At 39.1% G+C, this 16867-nt stretch overlaps 1 protein-coding gene across 1 annotated transcript in view; it reads right to left on the reverse strand.

Annotated features, from left to right (window-relative positions):
* Positions 1 to 16867, reverse strand: part of galnt18b (UDP-N-acetyl-alpha-D-galactosamine:polypeptide N-acetylgalactosaminyltransferase 18b) — a 101241-nt gene that overhangs the window by 48891 nt on the left and 35483 nt on the right. The window contains exons 2-3 of the mRNA XM_042486778.1: positions 8169 to 8364; positions 3029 to 3195 (exon numbers count right to left, since the gene is read on the reverse strand). Coding sequence (XP_042342712.1) covers positions 3029 to 3195; positions 8169 to 8364 — 363 coding nt within the window. The remainder of the gene's footprint in view (positions 1 to 3028; positions 3196 to 8168; positions 8365 to 16867) is intronic.

The raw sequence follows: 16867 nt of genomic DNA on the forward strand, positions 1-16867 counted from the left end.
CCTTATAGTGATCACATCTGTGTGGGTAAAAACATTAACTAAAAGCTAATGATTATTGTGACCACATTTTCCTTTTTATTTCTCATGCAAATAATTGACATTTGAATATTTATTACATTAATAATAAAGTTATGAAACTGACAGCTTTGCAATTTACTGAATTTATTGACTGTTTCTAAAAAGCAGTACAGCTATTTTATTACATGACCAGGCATTATCAGTCCACATGAGTGGCTTCAACCACAGGTGCTTCCCCCGTGTGCATTTGTTTTCTATCACTGGTAGACATATGTGTTATTTTAACAGGGGACGCAGGGGACACATCCTCTTCAATATTTAGAATTTGTGCATTTTTCTCCCTGAATAAAGACATGAAATTATTTGACTTTTACACCATAAATTGATTCAGAAAATGCACAAAATTACCAGAATGCAGATTGTTAAGTGTTTGATGCTTAACATTTTTTTGGCAAAGGACCCCCAGACCCCAAATCCCTGATTCAATTGGCAGATATTCACTCTATCATTTAGGTTGAAATATGGAAAAACTAGTCACTGACAGCCTGTCTCATAAGTGAGCCATTCTCAAAACCCGACTCTCACAAAGACCAGCCTTTCTCGGGCCACAGCTTGCGACATTATCCAATTAAGGAGGAATCAGCTAGGTCAATTTGCCCTTCTCTCCCTTGATAGCCACACATCCTCCTGCATGCTAATGCATCTCGGAGGTGAGCTGTGACAGTCGTGGATGACTAATGTAAAGCTGTGGATGCCTGGGAGGTTAGCTGGGGACGATGACCCCTTCAACAATCTCAGCAGCATCACGGGTCAACAGGCTAACGAAATTTAGCACAGATAAGATTCACAGTTGCGGTGATAATGATAACACCAGGCCTATCAGACGCAGTGTGACAGAGTGCTCAGGCAAAACAGGGTGAAATGCCATCAGCAAAATGTCAATGCGTGACTTGGGTCCCTGAAGGAGCTAAAGGCAACTGTTCCCTATCTCAATTACAAGATGAAAAATGAATGTTTATGGGACCTGATATGATAATCCAAGAGAGGCAAACTTTTAGGGGTTTTAGCTTTACATTTTAAACTGATAACCTGGGATATATTCAACTTTCTGGTCAATAACAACCAGAGGGAGAGTCATCATTCTTATCCAAGTGTGTTGAGATTAAGTTACCGAGACACACTACAGTGATCTATATTCAGTTCCAGCAGGCTACAGGCCATGCTACATGTTTTGCATTATTGACTTTGGTAAAAACATTTTTTCCCAATGCCAGTATTCCCCACACTGATTGCCCCTAATGGCTGTCTCAGTCCTTGTTACCAGCAGCACGGCCCATTTAAAAGTGTATTGTCTATAAATGACCTTGGCACAGTATCATTACCTTTTTATAGCCTGCTTTCTGCCTTTGTAACATAGTTGAGTCTTACACTGTAAATTACCACGTCCACTTTTCACAGGTGACTTCCAGTCTATTGCTTGTGTTTTGCATGGCAGACTAACGTCACCCATCAGTGATCTCACAAATCAGTCAGCTCAGTAATAACAAGTGAACAGAGCCCAGGAGTTTGCCAGAATATATAGTGGATATTTTTTCAACCTGACACTGTTTGCACTACATCCAATGCATGCAGATGTAAGAATTAGGGTTGCAAATGCATACAAGATATGTACAAACACTTCATCACCTTGCTGGATTGTTATCTGCCTCGGGGCATATTCCCTGGCTTTACAGCTAATTAGTGTTATTCATCTATCGGTTAAATCCAGTGAACACAGCACCTAATTAAAAACATTAAAGGATTCTAGAGGCCAGAGGAGCAGTAAATATCACAGATTTCTCCATACTTGAGGCAATAATATGTAAACTATAGGCCTCCTTTAACACAAAGCTGCTAAAGCAAACCCCCCCCACAAATCAAATATATAACTGTGCCATCTTTTTCCCTCCTGATTATCTTTTGACCATCCTAGCATCTACCTTATTTATTTGAGAGAAATACGGGTGAGTTTCCAATCTGTGCCCACTGCTACATGAACATGGCAGGTGGGAAGGATTTTGTGGTAGTAGACTTCACAGAAAGGAGAAGGTGTGTGGGTAAAATACTACTTTCAGGGTGATGAAAATACAGTTTAATAAATAGAAAGACATCTTAAACAATCATCCAGTGTTTTAGGTCTAACCTTTTATAAAGTTATTCCACCGTAAATTCTAAACTTTACAACTTCAAACGTAACGTTACTCAGCCAAACATGACACATCGCTGTCAAAAATGGAGAATAACTACATGAAAGTGTTCTGACATTACAACAATACTGTAATCTTTTGCAATTTATTTTAAAAAAACATGATTTTAGAGCACTAGAAATGCCGGCTGTTGGGGATAGTGTGAGCTGAAAACGGCTGGAATACAATGAGCGTTTGCTGTTGCCTGGACACCATGTCTCTTGGTAGTTTTTTCATGGTTTCTCACAAATCCAAAAAGTGTTAATCAAAACTATTTCGACTCGTAAGACCCTCCACCAGGGAGAGGCAAGCAATCAAGTTTGTGTGTGCGTGTATTTAGGCAGTACAGCAAACTTGCTACTGCAAGTGTCTGAAATACAGTGAGTCTATGACAATTAATATGCTATTAGTGAACAGAGTGCTTTCACAAAATAAAAGTTAACAATGCCGCTTGATCTTAGAGGTAGCACTGGGTTAGATTACTATTGCATGTAACAAGCTAATTAGACAGACATGTTAGGGATGGTAGCTTACAGAAAAGCAGATAAACACACTTTCTTCTTCCTTCTTACACTTTTGTGTATTTGATTTTGAAAAGGGTAAAAAAGACATCACCCCCCAAACTATTTAAATGCAGAGTATCTCTCTCACTACAGCTTCATGAACACCACTTTATCGTGTTAAGAAATCCAGGGTCTGACAGGTCTGTTGTTGCTAAGCTACAATAACTCGCCATGTGGGGGGAGGGATTTAACCAGAGGTCAGTTGCTGATGATGCTGCTTACTGTTATTGCTGTTGTCGTCCACCAGAATGATCTCTTTGAGGAGGTGGGGGGGCGTCCTGTTGATGGCAGAGTGAATGGACCGCAGGATGACGGAAAAGGCTTCATTCACAAAAATGAACACAATGCTCACTTGAGGGAGGTTTAAAGGATAAGTGAGGTTTCTGCACCTGTGGAGGACAAATAAAAATCCCTTGGTGAGGCAATGTTTAGACCCTGTCAAAAGGATTAACAGATACATTTGACATTGATTGCTAAAGAGCAGGGTAATGGCAGATTGCATGCCAACCCAGCTACTTGGCAGACTATATCAGGAACCTGTTTTCATGAATTAAGGTATAAATGCAGGAACTGGCACCAGCTCATGTCCAGCAGATTTTTGGAAATTTAACAATTAGAGTGTTACTGCAATAGTGGTGCACCTGCAATGCAGTTCGATCCATTTAGGAGGAATAAATAATTGGTCCCGTGGTTAAGTCTGACATCAATCAATTCTATCTCTTTCTATTTTATAACACTGTTTTCTGCCACCACATGCTGACATTTTAATTGTGAATAAGGAGTCCAGCCTCTTCCCCCAAGAAGAAACTGACGCCTGTTTCCAGGAAATACAGAGAGAAGAGGCTATAAAACACAACTATGACACTCCAGGTAATGCCACTTTTAGTTTAATTTAAAGGGATGGTTCACACATTGTTGAAGTGGGGCTGTTTTATGGTACTTATCTAAAGCCTGTGCAGTAGATGGTGGTCAGCACAACCCAGTTTGGTGAAGCAGATAGGAGTACCATCATGACAGCTAGATACATATGTACTACTGTGGACAGAGGCAACAGCAAAACATATTTTTACCATCTAAGCGAACCAATATCAGCTTAAGTGTACGCTGTATTTAGAATATTTTCAGTGCCTTAGTGCAATCAGACAGCCCTTTCTGATAGGGACCTAAAGCCTTTATCTATGCTTTCTTCAAAACCACTAGACTCCATTCACAACAAGACTAGGTCAAAGCTAAGTATATAGCAGAACCATGTTATTTTTGTTCCAACATAACTGTCCTGTCCAGCCAAAAACAGCAACTTAACCTTGCAAAATATGTGAGTTGCTGGTCTAACGCTGCTTCGATTGGTTAGTTTATGTTTTATTGTGTGACTGTGGTGAATCTGAATCCTTTAAAACACCTAAGTCATACAATAACACATACAACACATACACCGCCGGTCACACGGGGGCGTTCGTTCCCAGGTCCGACCAGAGCTGAGGGGCGGAGGATGTTTTAAATGATGAGAGGGAACAGCTCCAGAGAAAGCAGATCCCCTCCACTATGTGACAGTGTCTAACATGAAAGTGTATTGTTCTGCATTTTAACATGTATTTAGGCTACATTAACTTTTGGCTGGACCTCAACAACACGTTTCATACACCTCTGGTTCCAGACCTGGAGGTTCCCACTTCACTATGGGTCTTCCAAGGAGGTTGTGAGGCTTTCTTGAAAAGCTATAAATAATGAAAATAATAAAAGAACAGTATGCCTATTTCGGCATTTTATTAATTTCTGCGAAGATAATTAAATGCAATTCACTCTCTACTAAACCGCGTCGTCCTGCATTAGAAAAGATGGACAAGCAAAAGAAATTTCTCATAAAAAAAGAAGCCTTTAAAAAAGTTATAATTGTAGGTATATAGAATCCTATAAAGAAAGTTTCAATAAATATCAGGAACTCATCCTTGATGCAATATTAACAGGAAATAATCTGCTCAAAATAAATCAGAATTGCTAACACAAACTTCCTGCAGTTAGGCATTTGGGTTAATTGTACAGTTTATCAGCTGTTCTATACTGCTATTGTTATGAATTAAATATAATATGAAATATCCCTAAAATATGTCATTTGTTTACTCAGTGATAGTAAAGAGGTCACAAAAGGAAAAAGATTGGAAACCACTGTCCAAGGTCCAGCCATATACTAGAGTTTAACCTGGTCTTGTTTGTATCTATATATTCCTTTTTTATATTTTTTACTCTGTGTTTAATGTTGCACTGAGCTACTGAAACAGGTGAATTTCCCTGGTGTTTGGATCAATAAAGGTTATCTTATCTTAAAACAGTATGCACAATGTGGCAACAAATTCTGTGGCAACGTTTCCAAAACAATCCTCTTGACATGATTGTTTCATTTAACTTTAATGAGTGAATTGTGTTTTTTTTTCTAGTCCTGTTTGGCAAATTTACTGCAACAAAATCTCATCCCTGTTACCACACCATGCTGCCAAAAGCCTGTTGTATTTACAGAGTACAGAGTTACAGAAGAGTGGGGCTTGGGCACTATTTTGGGGAAATGTGTGCAAAACGTGTGTGATTAATGTACCCCCCAGAACAGTTTTGGTTAAATGTACTGGGCAAGTGGGGAGCGAATGTTCTCAAGGGGGTTTAGTGATGTGCAATGGTGAAAATGCCCTGAAGATTTCTGCACTGTGTAAACTTTCACACCAGGATGTCACCTTGCATGCTTCTGTAACATGTGAACATGAAGGCTGTGCTGAAAACCGAGTCCCAGCCAATCGATGTGGTGTGAACACTTCCCTGTAAAGACGCTGGTGTATTGATTTTGCAGGATTGTGGTGCTTTTTTGTCCAGGAATTGATTGTCCACAGAGCACAAATAACTGCACAAGGCTTTGAAATTTGCATGCAGCCCTTAATTTACAAGCTGCACATGGAGACAAGTACTTTGTCCTGCCACCTTCAGATAACTGTAGGGGTTTCAGACAGATATTGGTACAGTAAGAGTCAGCCATTAATCATGCCCACGACAAACAAGTGTTTCCTCAGCAGCAGCAATTTGCTGAATGCTGTGGGCAGATTGGTTTTCAATTAGAGGCACTTAGTGTTTGAGAGCCAACAACAATGTGTTTTTCAAGTGCCTCATGAGTTCCTTTGTTTATTACAGGGAAGTGAATGGTTCTCAGGGCTTAAAAAAACAGTACATAACACCAGGGTAGATAAGGTTGACCGATATGAGAATTTACACACTAGAGCTGAAATGACTGTCTATTGTTTGATAGAAAATTAATTAACTTAATAATTAATTAATTAATTTGATATTCTGTCTATACAACTGTAAACCTGATCTTTATGTTTTTTTACCGCTGGTCTGGTAAAACAAACAATTTGAGCTGGACACCTTAGGCTGTGAGAAATTATAAAAGGCATGTTTTACAATTTTGTGACATTGTATGGACAAATTGTTCAAGGATAAGATTAACTGCTTATTAAAGTCTTTAGTTGCAGCACTGTGACAATGTTAAGTACTGTTAACCGTCAGAGATTTTGTCATACTGTTTATACTATTGTGGTTTTAATCTGGATGTGTTAGGCCACTGAATTTGAAAATCACTAAGCATAACTGTCAACACTGGATTTTTACTGAATTTCCTGTGATGGCAACACAATGTCTGTCAGCAAGTCAAATGTTTTTTATCAACTGTTGGATGGATTGGCATGACGTTTTGTGCAGACATTTATGGTCCTCAGATAATGAGTCCGTCTGTGATTCCCTGACTTTTTATCAAGAGGTTCAGCATGAGGTTCTCATTTGGTGTTTTGAGTGAAATGTCCCAACAAGTAGGATGATTTGCAATGACATTTGCACAATCCCCCTTGGGATAAATAGTAATCGCTCTGGTGATCCCCTGAGAGTTTTTCTAACCCCATCATCAGGTCAAAAATTCCAGCTGGTCCAATACTTTGGTTTATGACCACATAAACCCCAAACTAATAACATCCCCATGAGCCTCAGCTCTACTTTGTGTTTACTGCTAGTTAGCTGTTGGGGGGTATGTCTTATGTTCCCTCACACCAGTACCTCCACCAACAAGGAAATGTTTTTGCACCTGTTTGTTTGTCTGTCACTTACTTAAATTGTTAGGATGAAATCTAAAAAAGTTATTGACAGATTTTAACATGGGCAATGCAAACCCAGTTGTGGAGGGGCCAGCTCTGATGCTGAGGGAACACAGAGTTCACCCAGGCCTCCAGGAACAGCATCAGGGTTTTAAAGCCAAATTTACAGTGGCCACATGTGAAATTACAACATCTGGGACTGTCACATGATGCCATTAGCCCAAAAAGGATATTTTCCAAGAGACTTCAATTTTGAGATTTCCATAAATCAGTGGATACATTTTTTCAACCCCTGCGAAATGCCTCGTTTCACTACTGGGATTTGATCCATTTGGTCCAATAACATTTTGAAAGTCTGGGAAAGCAGCACAATTAAACCGGTTTTATCCACATAGAAGTTAGGAGAGGGCTAAACCGGAAGTTAGCTGTTCAGCTGCTATAATTTTCTTGTGCGCCTGGTCTATAAGCCCTCAATGCAAAGGATCTGGGTAATTTCACACCCTGGAAATTAAATTTTTTGGTTTTATGAGCCACTGAGCAACTTTCACAGGAATGACTGGGGTGCTGCCTCCAATGCTGTATCCAGATCTCTTCATACATCTTTGGGCTGACCCCAACAACTGTTAGCATGCAAATATGCAAAATTAAGGAGGTGGACATGTTATCAACATTGTGCCTGCTTAACATCAGCATGTTAGCTTCATGACTGTGAGCATGTTAGCATACTAACAATAGCATTTAGCGTTAAGCACAGTCTCACAGCGCCTACAGCATGGCTGAAGGCTCTTAGATTATTCGAGGTGTTATATTGCTGAATAGTTATAATAATCATCATAGCATATAATATTATATTGCTATCGGAATATTGATTTATATATACTGTAATAAAGTAATTAACCATATTGCCCACTCCTATTGGGAGACACAAACATATTAGTTGATATCACAGTGTTTTGACAGTAGTAACCAAAATATTTCTTTGCAAGTGATATCACCAAGAGGTGCAGGTGAGGAGAAGAGTCAGCTTGCACAATATCAAATGGCCACTTTTGCAGCACTGGATTTGGACACACAGTTTAGGCTCAGTCTGTAATGCAAATGCAATAGAAAATAACAGAAAAATAAACAAGTCACTCAAAAATAGGACGCTTTATAGAACTATATCAACAACTAGCACCTAGTGTAATGTGACAGTAAATAAAAATGACTGTGTTTGAGCACCATTCCACCTGCAGTCTTACCCATCAGGCCTGAGGTCTGGTATTGGTCTGTCTAAAGAGAGACGATCGCTGAGGTAGCCGTTATATCCATAGTATTGGAACATCTTCAGTGCCAACCGCCGGTTGTCTGGGCCGAGCTCCTGACCCCAGTGAGCGAACAGCGACGAGTCAGAGAATGATGTGTCCTCCTGACCATCGTCTCCCCTCCCTGGAGTCTCTACAAGGCACAGGAAGACAAATGGCATGATTATTTGTCTTGGCTACAGCTTCTCAAGCCACCGGTAAGGTTGTGCGTAAGGTGACATTCAATAGATGCGGATCGTGCTAATATAATCACTGTGATAGATGCTGCTTTCCCTTGTGCTGTAATGTACTATGTTAGCAGGAGAAGGGTGGCCTGTTATTTCCAGAGACTGATTGGCTGCCCTTCAACAGAAACACCGGAGTTCATCCTGTTCATATGATCAGAGGCTCTAGTGTCCTTGAAACAAAAGAGTCAATCCCTACCAGCTGCTGGTGGGATGTTCTGTAGCTGACCTTGCTCTCTGACCTACGCAGAGAGGAGAAAGTGAAACAAATTTCCCTAAAGGTGTTGCTTGAGCACCATACACAAGCTTCATTTAATAATAAATCATGTGGTAACGTGTGATCATCTTTGGAGTGAGTGAGCCTTTCTCTCTTATATAGCAGAAGAATGTAGAACGACTTTGTGTTTAAAGGGCTGAAAACTGAAGGGTTCAAAATGAGTGCAGGCCTGACTCACTCTATAGCTGAGCAGCAGTGACAGCACTGAGAGCAGAGACATCTAACAAACACACATTTAGTGTGACAAAGAGTATATTACTGCTTGTGGTCCTTGTTGATAGACTCAGTTCATGTCCAGACTCCATAAAACACCAGTGGCATCTGTTAAAAATTCTGTCCTGCTTCCAAGAGGTTTTAATGCACTTCAGAGCAAACTTCTGAGTGTGCTTAACAGTCAGGGAGCTTTACCCACAAGCGAGTGGTTTTAATGCCCAAAAAAATACAGTACATAAAGGAGATAAAAATGGAAGTGATATCATCTTAAAGAGTGTACAATAAAAGTTTCCCAACTGCACTTGCATGATTGCAGTCTGTAGTGCCAAAGTCTCAGTGATTGTGTCTTTTTGCACCAAAAATAAAAACATGTTAACAGTGCAAAATCTTTTCCTGGTTTTCCATCTGACACAGACACGTCATTGAGTTCTAGTACATGATGGAGCATTATGCAGGGATTCAACAATGTACCACAGTCTGGTCTGAATATTGCAGCACTTTAGTATAAATGCGGGTGTTAGTGAGAGGCTGGTGGCAGCCCAGTGAAGTTGAGAAAAATCAGGAATATTATTTCATGCACACTGAGATTAGTGAAAAAAGGGGCTAAACAAACATAAGGAGACACAAAAGAACCAAATTACCGACCTACATATACATACATACATACATACATACATACATACACACACACATATATATATGTGTGTGTGTGTGTGACAAGGTCTAAGCACAACTGAATTCCGTGTCATGATAATAATTACATATTATTAATTAAAATGTCCAACTAGCAAGAAATGGAATCTAATAAAAATGGGTGCTGTTATCATCCGTTAAGAGTTTCATTATAAGAGAAGGCATCAGCCTCATGCAGCATATTGAAACAACAAAAAAGGGGATACATTTCATTATAAAGTGTCAGTATTTCAGGTTGCGGACAGACATAATGAACAGTTTTGTTTTTCTTTTTCTGAGTAAAATAAAATGCAAGTCAGGAGAACAGTGATAAGTATGGTTTCTCCTTTTAATTAATACTATTTGTCAGAGCCATGTTTTCCACAGTTTTTATTTAAGCTATAAATGAATATGTCTCTCAAGTTTCAGAACACAATAAAGGCTAATAAATGAAAACTGAAATCCTTTTTTCAAAATCTCAGACATGAAATGAAATTGTGAGGAATGAACATAAACCAAGAAGCCTCAAAGACCCACAGAAGAACGAAAAAGGCTTTGAGTCCTCAGTGACACTGCAAGCAAAAGACAAGGTTAAGCGTGTGTGTGTGTCTGTGTGTATGGAGGTGTCTGTGTGTGCAGTATGCATGTGTTTTAAGCAGATTGGCTAAGGTTAATATTCATGAGCAGATTGCTTTAACATACAAGTGACAAACAGTCAGCCACAGCAGAACTAAGACAACAATATGGAGGCAGGTGTGAAGGGATTACATTATGAACCAAAACAAAAGGAGCTGCTCCTGAAAAGACACCAGTTTACAGTAAATGTTTTTGGAAGCTGAACCAAATGATTGTACCAGAGTGTGTATCCTGTGTAAATAAAACATGCAGTACCTCTCTTACACATGTGGTTATTAAGATGATGTGCATATTGACCTCTAGACATGTATTGATACACACTTTCACTAAATATTTATATTTATATAAATATTCTCTGCAAAAAATCATATCAAAATCTCTAAAAACCCACTGTAGACTACCTGCTCAGCATCAAACATTAGACGACGACAGGTAAGAGATTAACGTTAGCTGGTGAACAATGTGGAGCATTTAACCATTAAATAGCCAGATATTTCCCTCAGGAGTTTGTACAGACAAAAAAACAGGGGTAGAAAGACAATATATGGCTGTTTTTTTGCTAGGAAGAAACTCCAAATGAATAATAATGTTGCTCCATAACTGCTGGTCGGGTCAATATGCAACTGTTAGCTAACAAGTTCGGCATGCCAACCGACACAGTGATAGCAGTGTTGGGCTCCTTACTCCAAAAAAATCTACTTGTTACTCTTTACAAAAGTAATGCCACTTCTTTAATTATTAAACATTAATTCGTTACACTACTCGTTATATTACCTTTACACCCCACAATATAGGTAATTACGTCTTTTCTCAAAATTCCGACTTCGCAGGTGCGCCGCTGTGGGTCAGGTTAATCTCTGGTAGACTCAACTAAGGCAAACAGCTCTTTACCTGGCGGTCTTGTGTTGCCTGTGACGGGTATTTTGCGAAGTCAGCCGTGGAGTTAGGAAATATTTCATCCATCACAAGCCGCATTAGTCTTTTGTTACTGGCAGCCTGCAGCTGTGCACGATTAAATTGTAGGTTGTTTAGAGCCAGTGTAACGGCTACAGCCATCCTCCGCGGCCGCGCGGGGGGGGGGTATTTCCTGGAGCCTCAGGTTGTTGAGCTGCAGTATCAAGCGTTTCAGAGCTGACAGCTGACAATTTCAGGTCCTGTTGAATTAATGTTACTACCGCTAATGTAACCCAGAGCAGCAATGTTCTTGTAATTTTTCCTCTCGACAAATACAAAGTAACGTGAATGTTTCCGGCTGCTGAAGGCTCGCATTTCCATCATCCATACTGGTTTACCGATTTGCGATGTTCATGCATGTGCCATTAGGAAAATCAATCCCGCGCTGTGAATGATTTTTGGATTTCCTATCAGTAGAGGCGTGACAACAAAAGTGAGGTTGTACTAGCAGTGTTGGGAAGGTTACTTTTATGAGATAATTCGCTACAGATTACTAGTTACCCTGTTGAAAATGTAATGTGTTAAGTAACCTTTTTAATTACTTCATTGAAGCAACTTGACTTATTACACTGAATTACTTACTTAACTTACTAGATTAAAATATGTAAAAAAAAAAAAGACATCCCTGCACAGCAAAAAAGATGTAAACCAACAGAGTGAATGTTTTATTCTTCATTATGGGGTCAACAGATTATTGCCCGGCTGATTATCAGACCAATATTTGGCATTTTGCTGATTATCTGTATCAACACTTTATTTAATGATCAGCAATAAAACTGATTAATTATAAAGTGCTTAGAAAATGTCAGCATGGGAAGAACTTTTACTTTAAAAAACCTTGAGGAGCTATTTTTATTTATTTATTTTTTAATTGATGTTGCTGGGAACATGCTGTATATGATGTTGAAAGTCTCAGTTTTAATGCAATATTTGCCGAAGGCATTTAAACAAAGGTTTTTGTTGGAGTTTGTTATATTCCAAATTCTAAATATTGACAGAAAGATATTTATTTTTATTGTAAATGCATATTGGTTCCAAATATTGGTTATGGGTCTCATTAACTACTAATAATCAGTATTGGTATCAGCCCCGAAAGACCAATATTGGTTGATCCCTTTCCTTTATATAAACTTTTTACCAAAAAGAATATATTAATTTGTAACCCCTTTTAAATCACCAACATCTTGATTCATAACTGTAATTAAATTGCATATTTTTTTCTCAGTAATTGTAAGTAATAACAATCACATTTGTTTTGTAATTTAATTACTTAAACTTAGTTACATGTATCTAGATATTTCCCAAAACGGGTTAAAGGGAACATTTCCAGACTCTAAAGGTGAGCATTTCCATCTTCCAAGTTAGTTTGCTGCGTTGTGACATTCATGTCCAGCAGGATTAACATTACAAAAGTGAATCTGGGGATGTGAGTAACAACATTTTAAATCAGTAGTGTGTTGACAACAGAATTAAGGTTTTAACAAGTTGCTTTGGTTTGGGGTAACTGTAATAGTATTTCTAAAATGTCATCAGCAGTAACACTACTTGTTAGTGGGAAAGTAATGTCATTACTGTAACACGTTACTGCCCAACACTTACAACAGGTCAGTGTTTTGCGCAGAATTTGTTTTTGCTTCCCCCATATGGCCAAAACTGCTGTTGCAGGTGTGAAGGAATAATTTAACAATTTGGGAAGAGGCCTTTTTGCTTTATCTCCAAGGCATAAATTAGTGGATTGACCTTGTTTCCCAGGGTTAATTATCATCATTAATGGCAATTCTCAAATATTTGAGTCAACTGTTTATTTTAAACAAAATTATTAAAGCTATGAAGAGCAAGTATGGTGACGCATTTCGGGGAGGTGGTTGTGAATCACGATAGCAGCATAGCAGGGATGCCAGAGCTGAAATGAGGAGCGCATGCTGACCCAAGACCATTCTGCCCTCTCAGGGACAGAGACAAGCCATAAATCAGCCGCCATTACACACTGCATGCATAGGCTGTTATTATACATAGTGTATGTTGGCTAGCTGAGGCTGTGTCCTAACCGCAGCGGCCACAGGTTCAACTCCAACCTGTGGCCCTTTGCTGCATGTCATCCCCTCTCTCTCCCCCCTTCATATCTAAAGCCCATTAGCTTAGCTTACCACAATGACTGGAAATGGAGTAAAACACCCAAACTTGACTGTCCGAAGGTAGAAAAAAAATTTGTGGAGCAGCAAATCTAACTCTGCATACCATCTAAGATGTGGCAAAAAGCAAATACCGGGACATGTAGTGCTATCAGTCTGACTTTACAGCTTTACTTCGGCCCTCAGGAGGCAATATAGATCTTTACTGATTCATTGTGGTTCCAGTGTTGGCTCTCAACAGCTCTAAACTGTTACCTCTAAACGGTGAGGTCCTGTGTAAATAACACAACAAATGTATTAAATGGGATATTTTTCCAAAGCAAACTGTCTTATTTTCTATGATAATGTATGCATTTTAGCTGTAATGACAGCTTTAGCTGCAGCAAAGCAGTGATGCTAATTAAGAACTACCCGAGTCCCTCTCGTTTACTATACCAATTGTGGTATCCTACTGTAATGTACACACACAGTTATCCATCTTTCACACACCACAATGTCATAGCTGTTTTTTTAATAAAGTACTCAGTGAAACACTAAAAAATCAAACAGTCATCCAGCATCCAAGTTGAGAGAACAGTGCACAGTGAACGGAATGAGCCCGAGGCAGAATAACTTCAACCCCTAACATTCAACACACAGTTGTTAAAAGTTTCACGGCTGTGAAGCAGAGGGGAAGTGTCTCAGCTCTTGATAAGACAACACTGTGATTAGACTGAGGACAGGATAAAAGTTCTGAAAGTCTTTCAATACTGGCAAGTACGCCTGAAGGCCCATTCATTGCACTTCTACTGGTGATGATTAATTAAGCCTACAGAGACCGTCTCCTCTGTGGTGAATCCCTAAAGCAGCAGGTAGGACAAGTTGGTGTTATTTGGACAGGGTAACCTTGGAAACATTGTCTGTTTGGTGTGTTGTTTCGGTGGTGATCATAAAGTAGAAGATTGACAAAATGCAGGTACAACCTCTGTAACGGCTTCAAATAAATCAGGAAATATGTCACATGACTTGTTTTTCATCAAGCAGGTCATGTGACGTTCTTTAACCTTGCTGTTTGGAGAGTGGTTTCCTCTTGAGTACGCATTCAGTCTACTCACCTTGGTGCTAACTCAAGTAAAGCTCAGCCAAATACCTGAGGCAAAAACAAGTGCATATGTATGTGTGTGTGTGTGTGTGTGTGTGTGTGTGTGTGTGTGTGTGTGTGTAGACAGGTGAAGTATTCCCAAAGCTTCCCAGCAGCACTCCAGGCGTGTGTGGAGTGCAGCACTAAGTGTGCTTCGACAGCGAAGGAACTGAGTTATTGTTGTCTACTCGCACAGTAGCAGGAGGAGAGGCAGGATAAAAGATATGCACATGCAACATGTACACACTGAAGAAACTAAATCACTGGAGACTGAACTTAGACACTTAACAAAGAAGTCACTGAAAGAGAACAATGCACCTCCAGGATAAACATGAACTTTCTTTTTAGAGGCACAGCAACACATGTTAAATTATTGAATTTGATCCCATAAAAGATAGTTAAATGTGATAAAACTGCCTTACAATGCACAGATTTTATCAAATTATATTTATTTACCCCCTTCTTTCTGCAGAGAGGAAGATGTTTTGAATTTCAAACACAAATCATTATCAATTTTTAGAGATAACTCCCTGTCATGTACCGCTAACTCACGACGGTACAAATGTAGACGTCTGATAAAAGTGCTGTATGCCTTATTTTGTTGCCCGCCTCTCCCGACTCTAAACTTTTGTGTGCTGGGAGGAAAAGGGGAAGCATTTGGTCGTTGTAACATTTTTAGTGAAAATCAATAAAAGGGAAAAATCTCAGTTGAGAGATCCTAACTGTGTAACAATTGCTGTCAAATGGACAACCAGAGTCAGTTTTGTAGGAGTAGTTAATTCCTAAATACATACCTCAGGTCTTCAGAGTCTTAAGGTGTTTATTTATTCATTTTATTCAATTAGGGCTTCCATCTCTGCTATCCCTCTCTAAAAAAAACTTTTTTTTAACAATTTCTTGCGATGAAAATTGTTGAAAAAGCAGGTTTCAGAGACCTAAGATATGAACGGTAGGCATGGGATGAGCTGCACCTTATAAAACTGTCCAATGTTTGTCTTCTTTTCTGGTGCGGAAGTCAGAAAAATGTCAAAACCCAGCAAAGGAAGACTGGCACAATGAACACAAAAAAGATTCAGACTGAAGTCTGGATTTCAAATATATAGTGCAAAAAGTGAAAGACGTTTCAGTCCATATTGGACTTTTCTCAGTGCAAATAACAATGAACAAAATATGCAGCCCAGTTGCCAGAAGAAAATGTTGGTATATTACTAAAAACCACAAATAGGTTACATTTGCATGTTTCATATGTATCATGTTAATGTCTCTAAAATGATGAAGTGAATAGGTTGACAACAGAACAACAGCAACCAGTTGCGATTTAATGAGTCATTGTTCTGACTCCAGTTGCTATTTAGGCCCCAATTGCAGGTGTTTTGCAGCAATCCGTTACTGTTTATCCAGCAACTTTTTAGTTTGCACTTCCTGCCTGGATAGTGCTAAAGCGGTTGTTTTTGTTTTACAGAGACATCATAGCTTTTCCTGCAGGGATTGTGCTCTCCAAAACCAGGTATTAAGAGTCAAAATAAGTTTTTTTTCCTCACTTTTCCTCATTGGCGGTTGTGCCCAAAATGAACCACACATTAACTACAGCATTCCTGAAACATTAAATGTGTGCTACATAGTAACATGTCAAATGTGATGTATCTAGTTTGCAAGAACATACAATGCCAACCTTGTTTGGGTTGCAATACTGGTATAAATATTGTAAAAAAAAATACTTGCAATAGTGGAATCAATAAGTTAATGGCAATAATACATTTTGGCCTGATTTGTGCATAAATTTAAAAGCAATATTTTCACTTTGTTTCATGTTTACCGAGTCTCTAAAGACCTGACCATATGTTGGATGTTTGGCAAAAATCACCCAAAACATTAATTTAAGGATTAATGTAAGGAGTCATACTTCATCTGAACAGTCTCATATTGGGCTTAGGGAGACCAGTTCTCACCAATCCAAACATTAGACAAAGCATACGTTTGTGTGGGACATGCCTCCAATGCTGAGAGCTAGCCTAAAATGTTTCTATATAATGTCTAACATAAAAAATTAAAAAATATCCAGACTCACATGCTCTGTGGAGCTTCACATTGTATTCCCTTGTGTGAAATTGAAATATATCTTATTTTGCAAAAACCTCCCACGGGCTTCACACAGTTATATGTAGAGCTGGGGGAAAAAATCAATACAGTCTTTTCTTTTAATTAGATTTTTGGCTTTCTTGCCTTTATTACAGTGCAGTTGGTGACAGGAAAGGGGGAGAGAGGATGGTGATGACCTGCAGAAAAGGGCTGCAGGCTGGCATTGAACCTGGCCGCTGCAAAGGACTCAGCCTACATGGGATAGACATTCTACTCACTGAGCTCGAGGCGGCCCCGAATACAGTGTTGTATCGCAATATTTTCCGTCT

The sequence above is a fragment of the Plectropomus leopardus genome, chromosome 1 (genome assembly GCF_008729295.1).
Source record: "Plectropomus leopardus isolate mb chromosome 1, YSFRI_Pleo_2.0, whole genome shotgun sequence".
NCBI lineage: Eukaryota > Metazoa > Chordata > Actinopteri > Perciformes > Serranidae > Plectropomus > Plectropomus leopardus.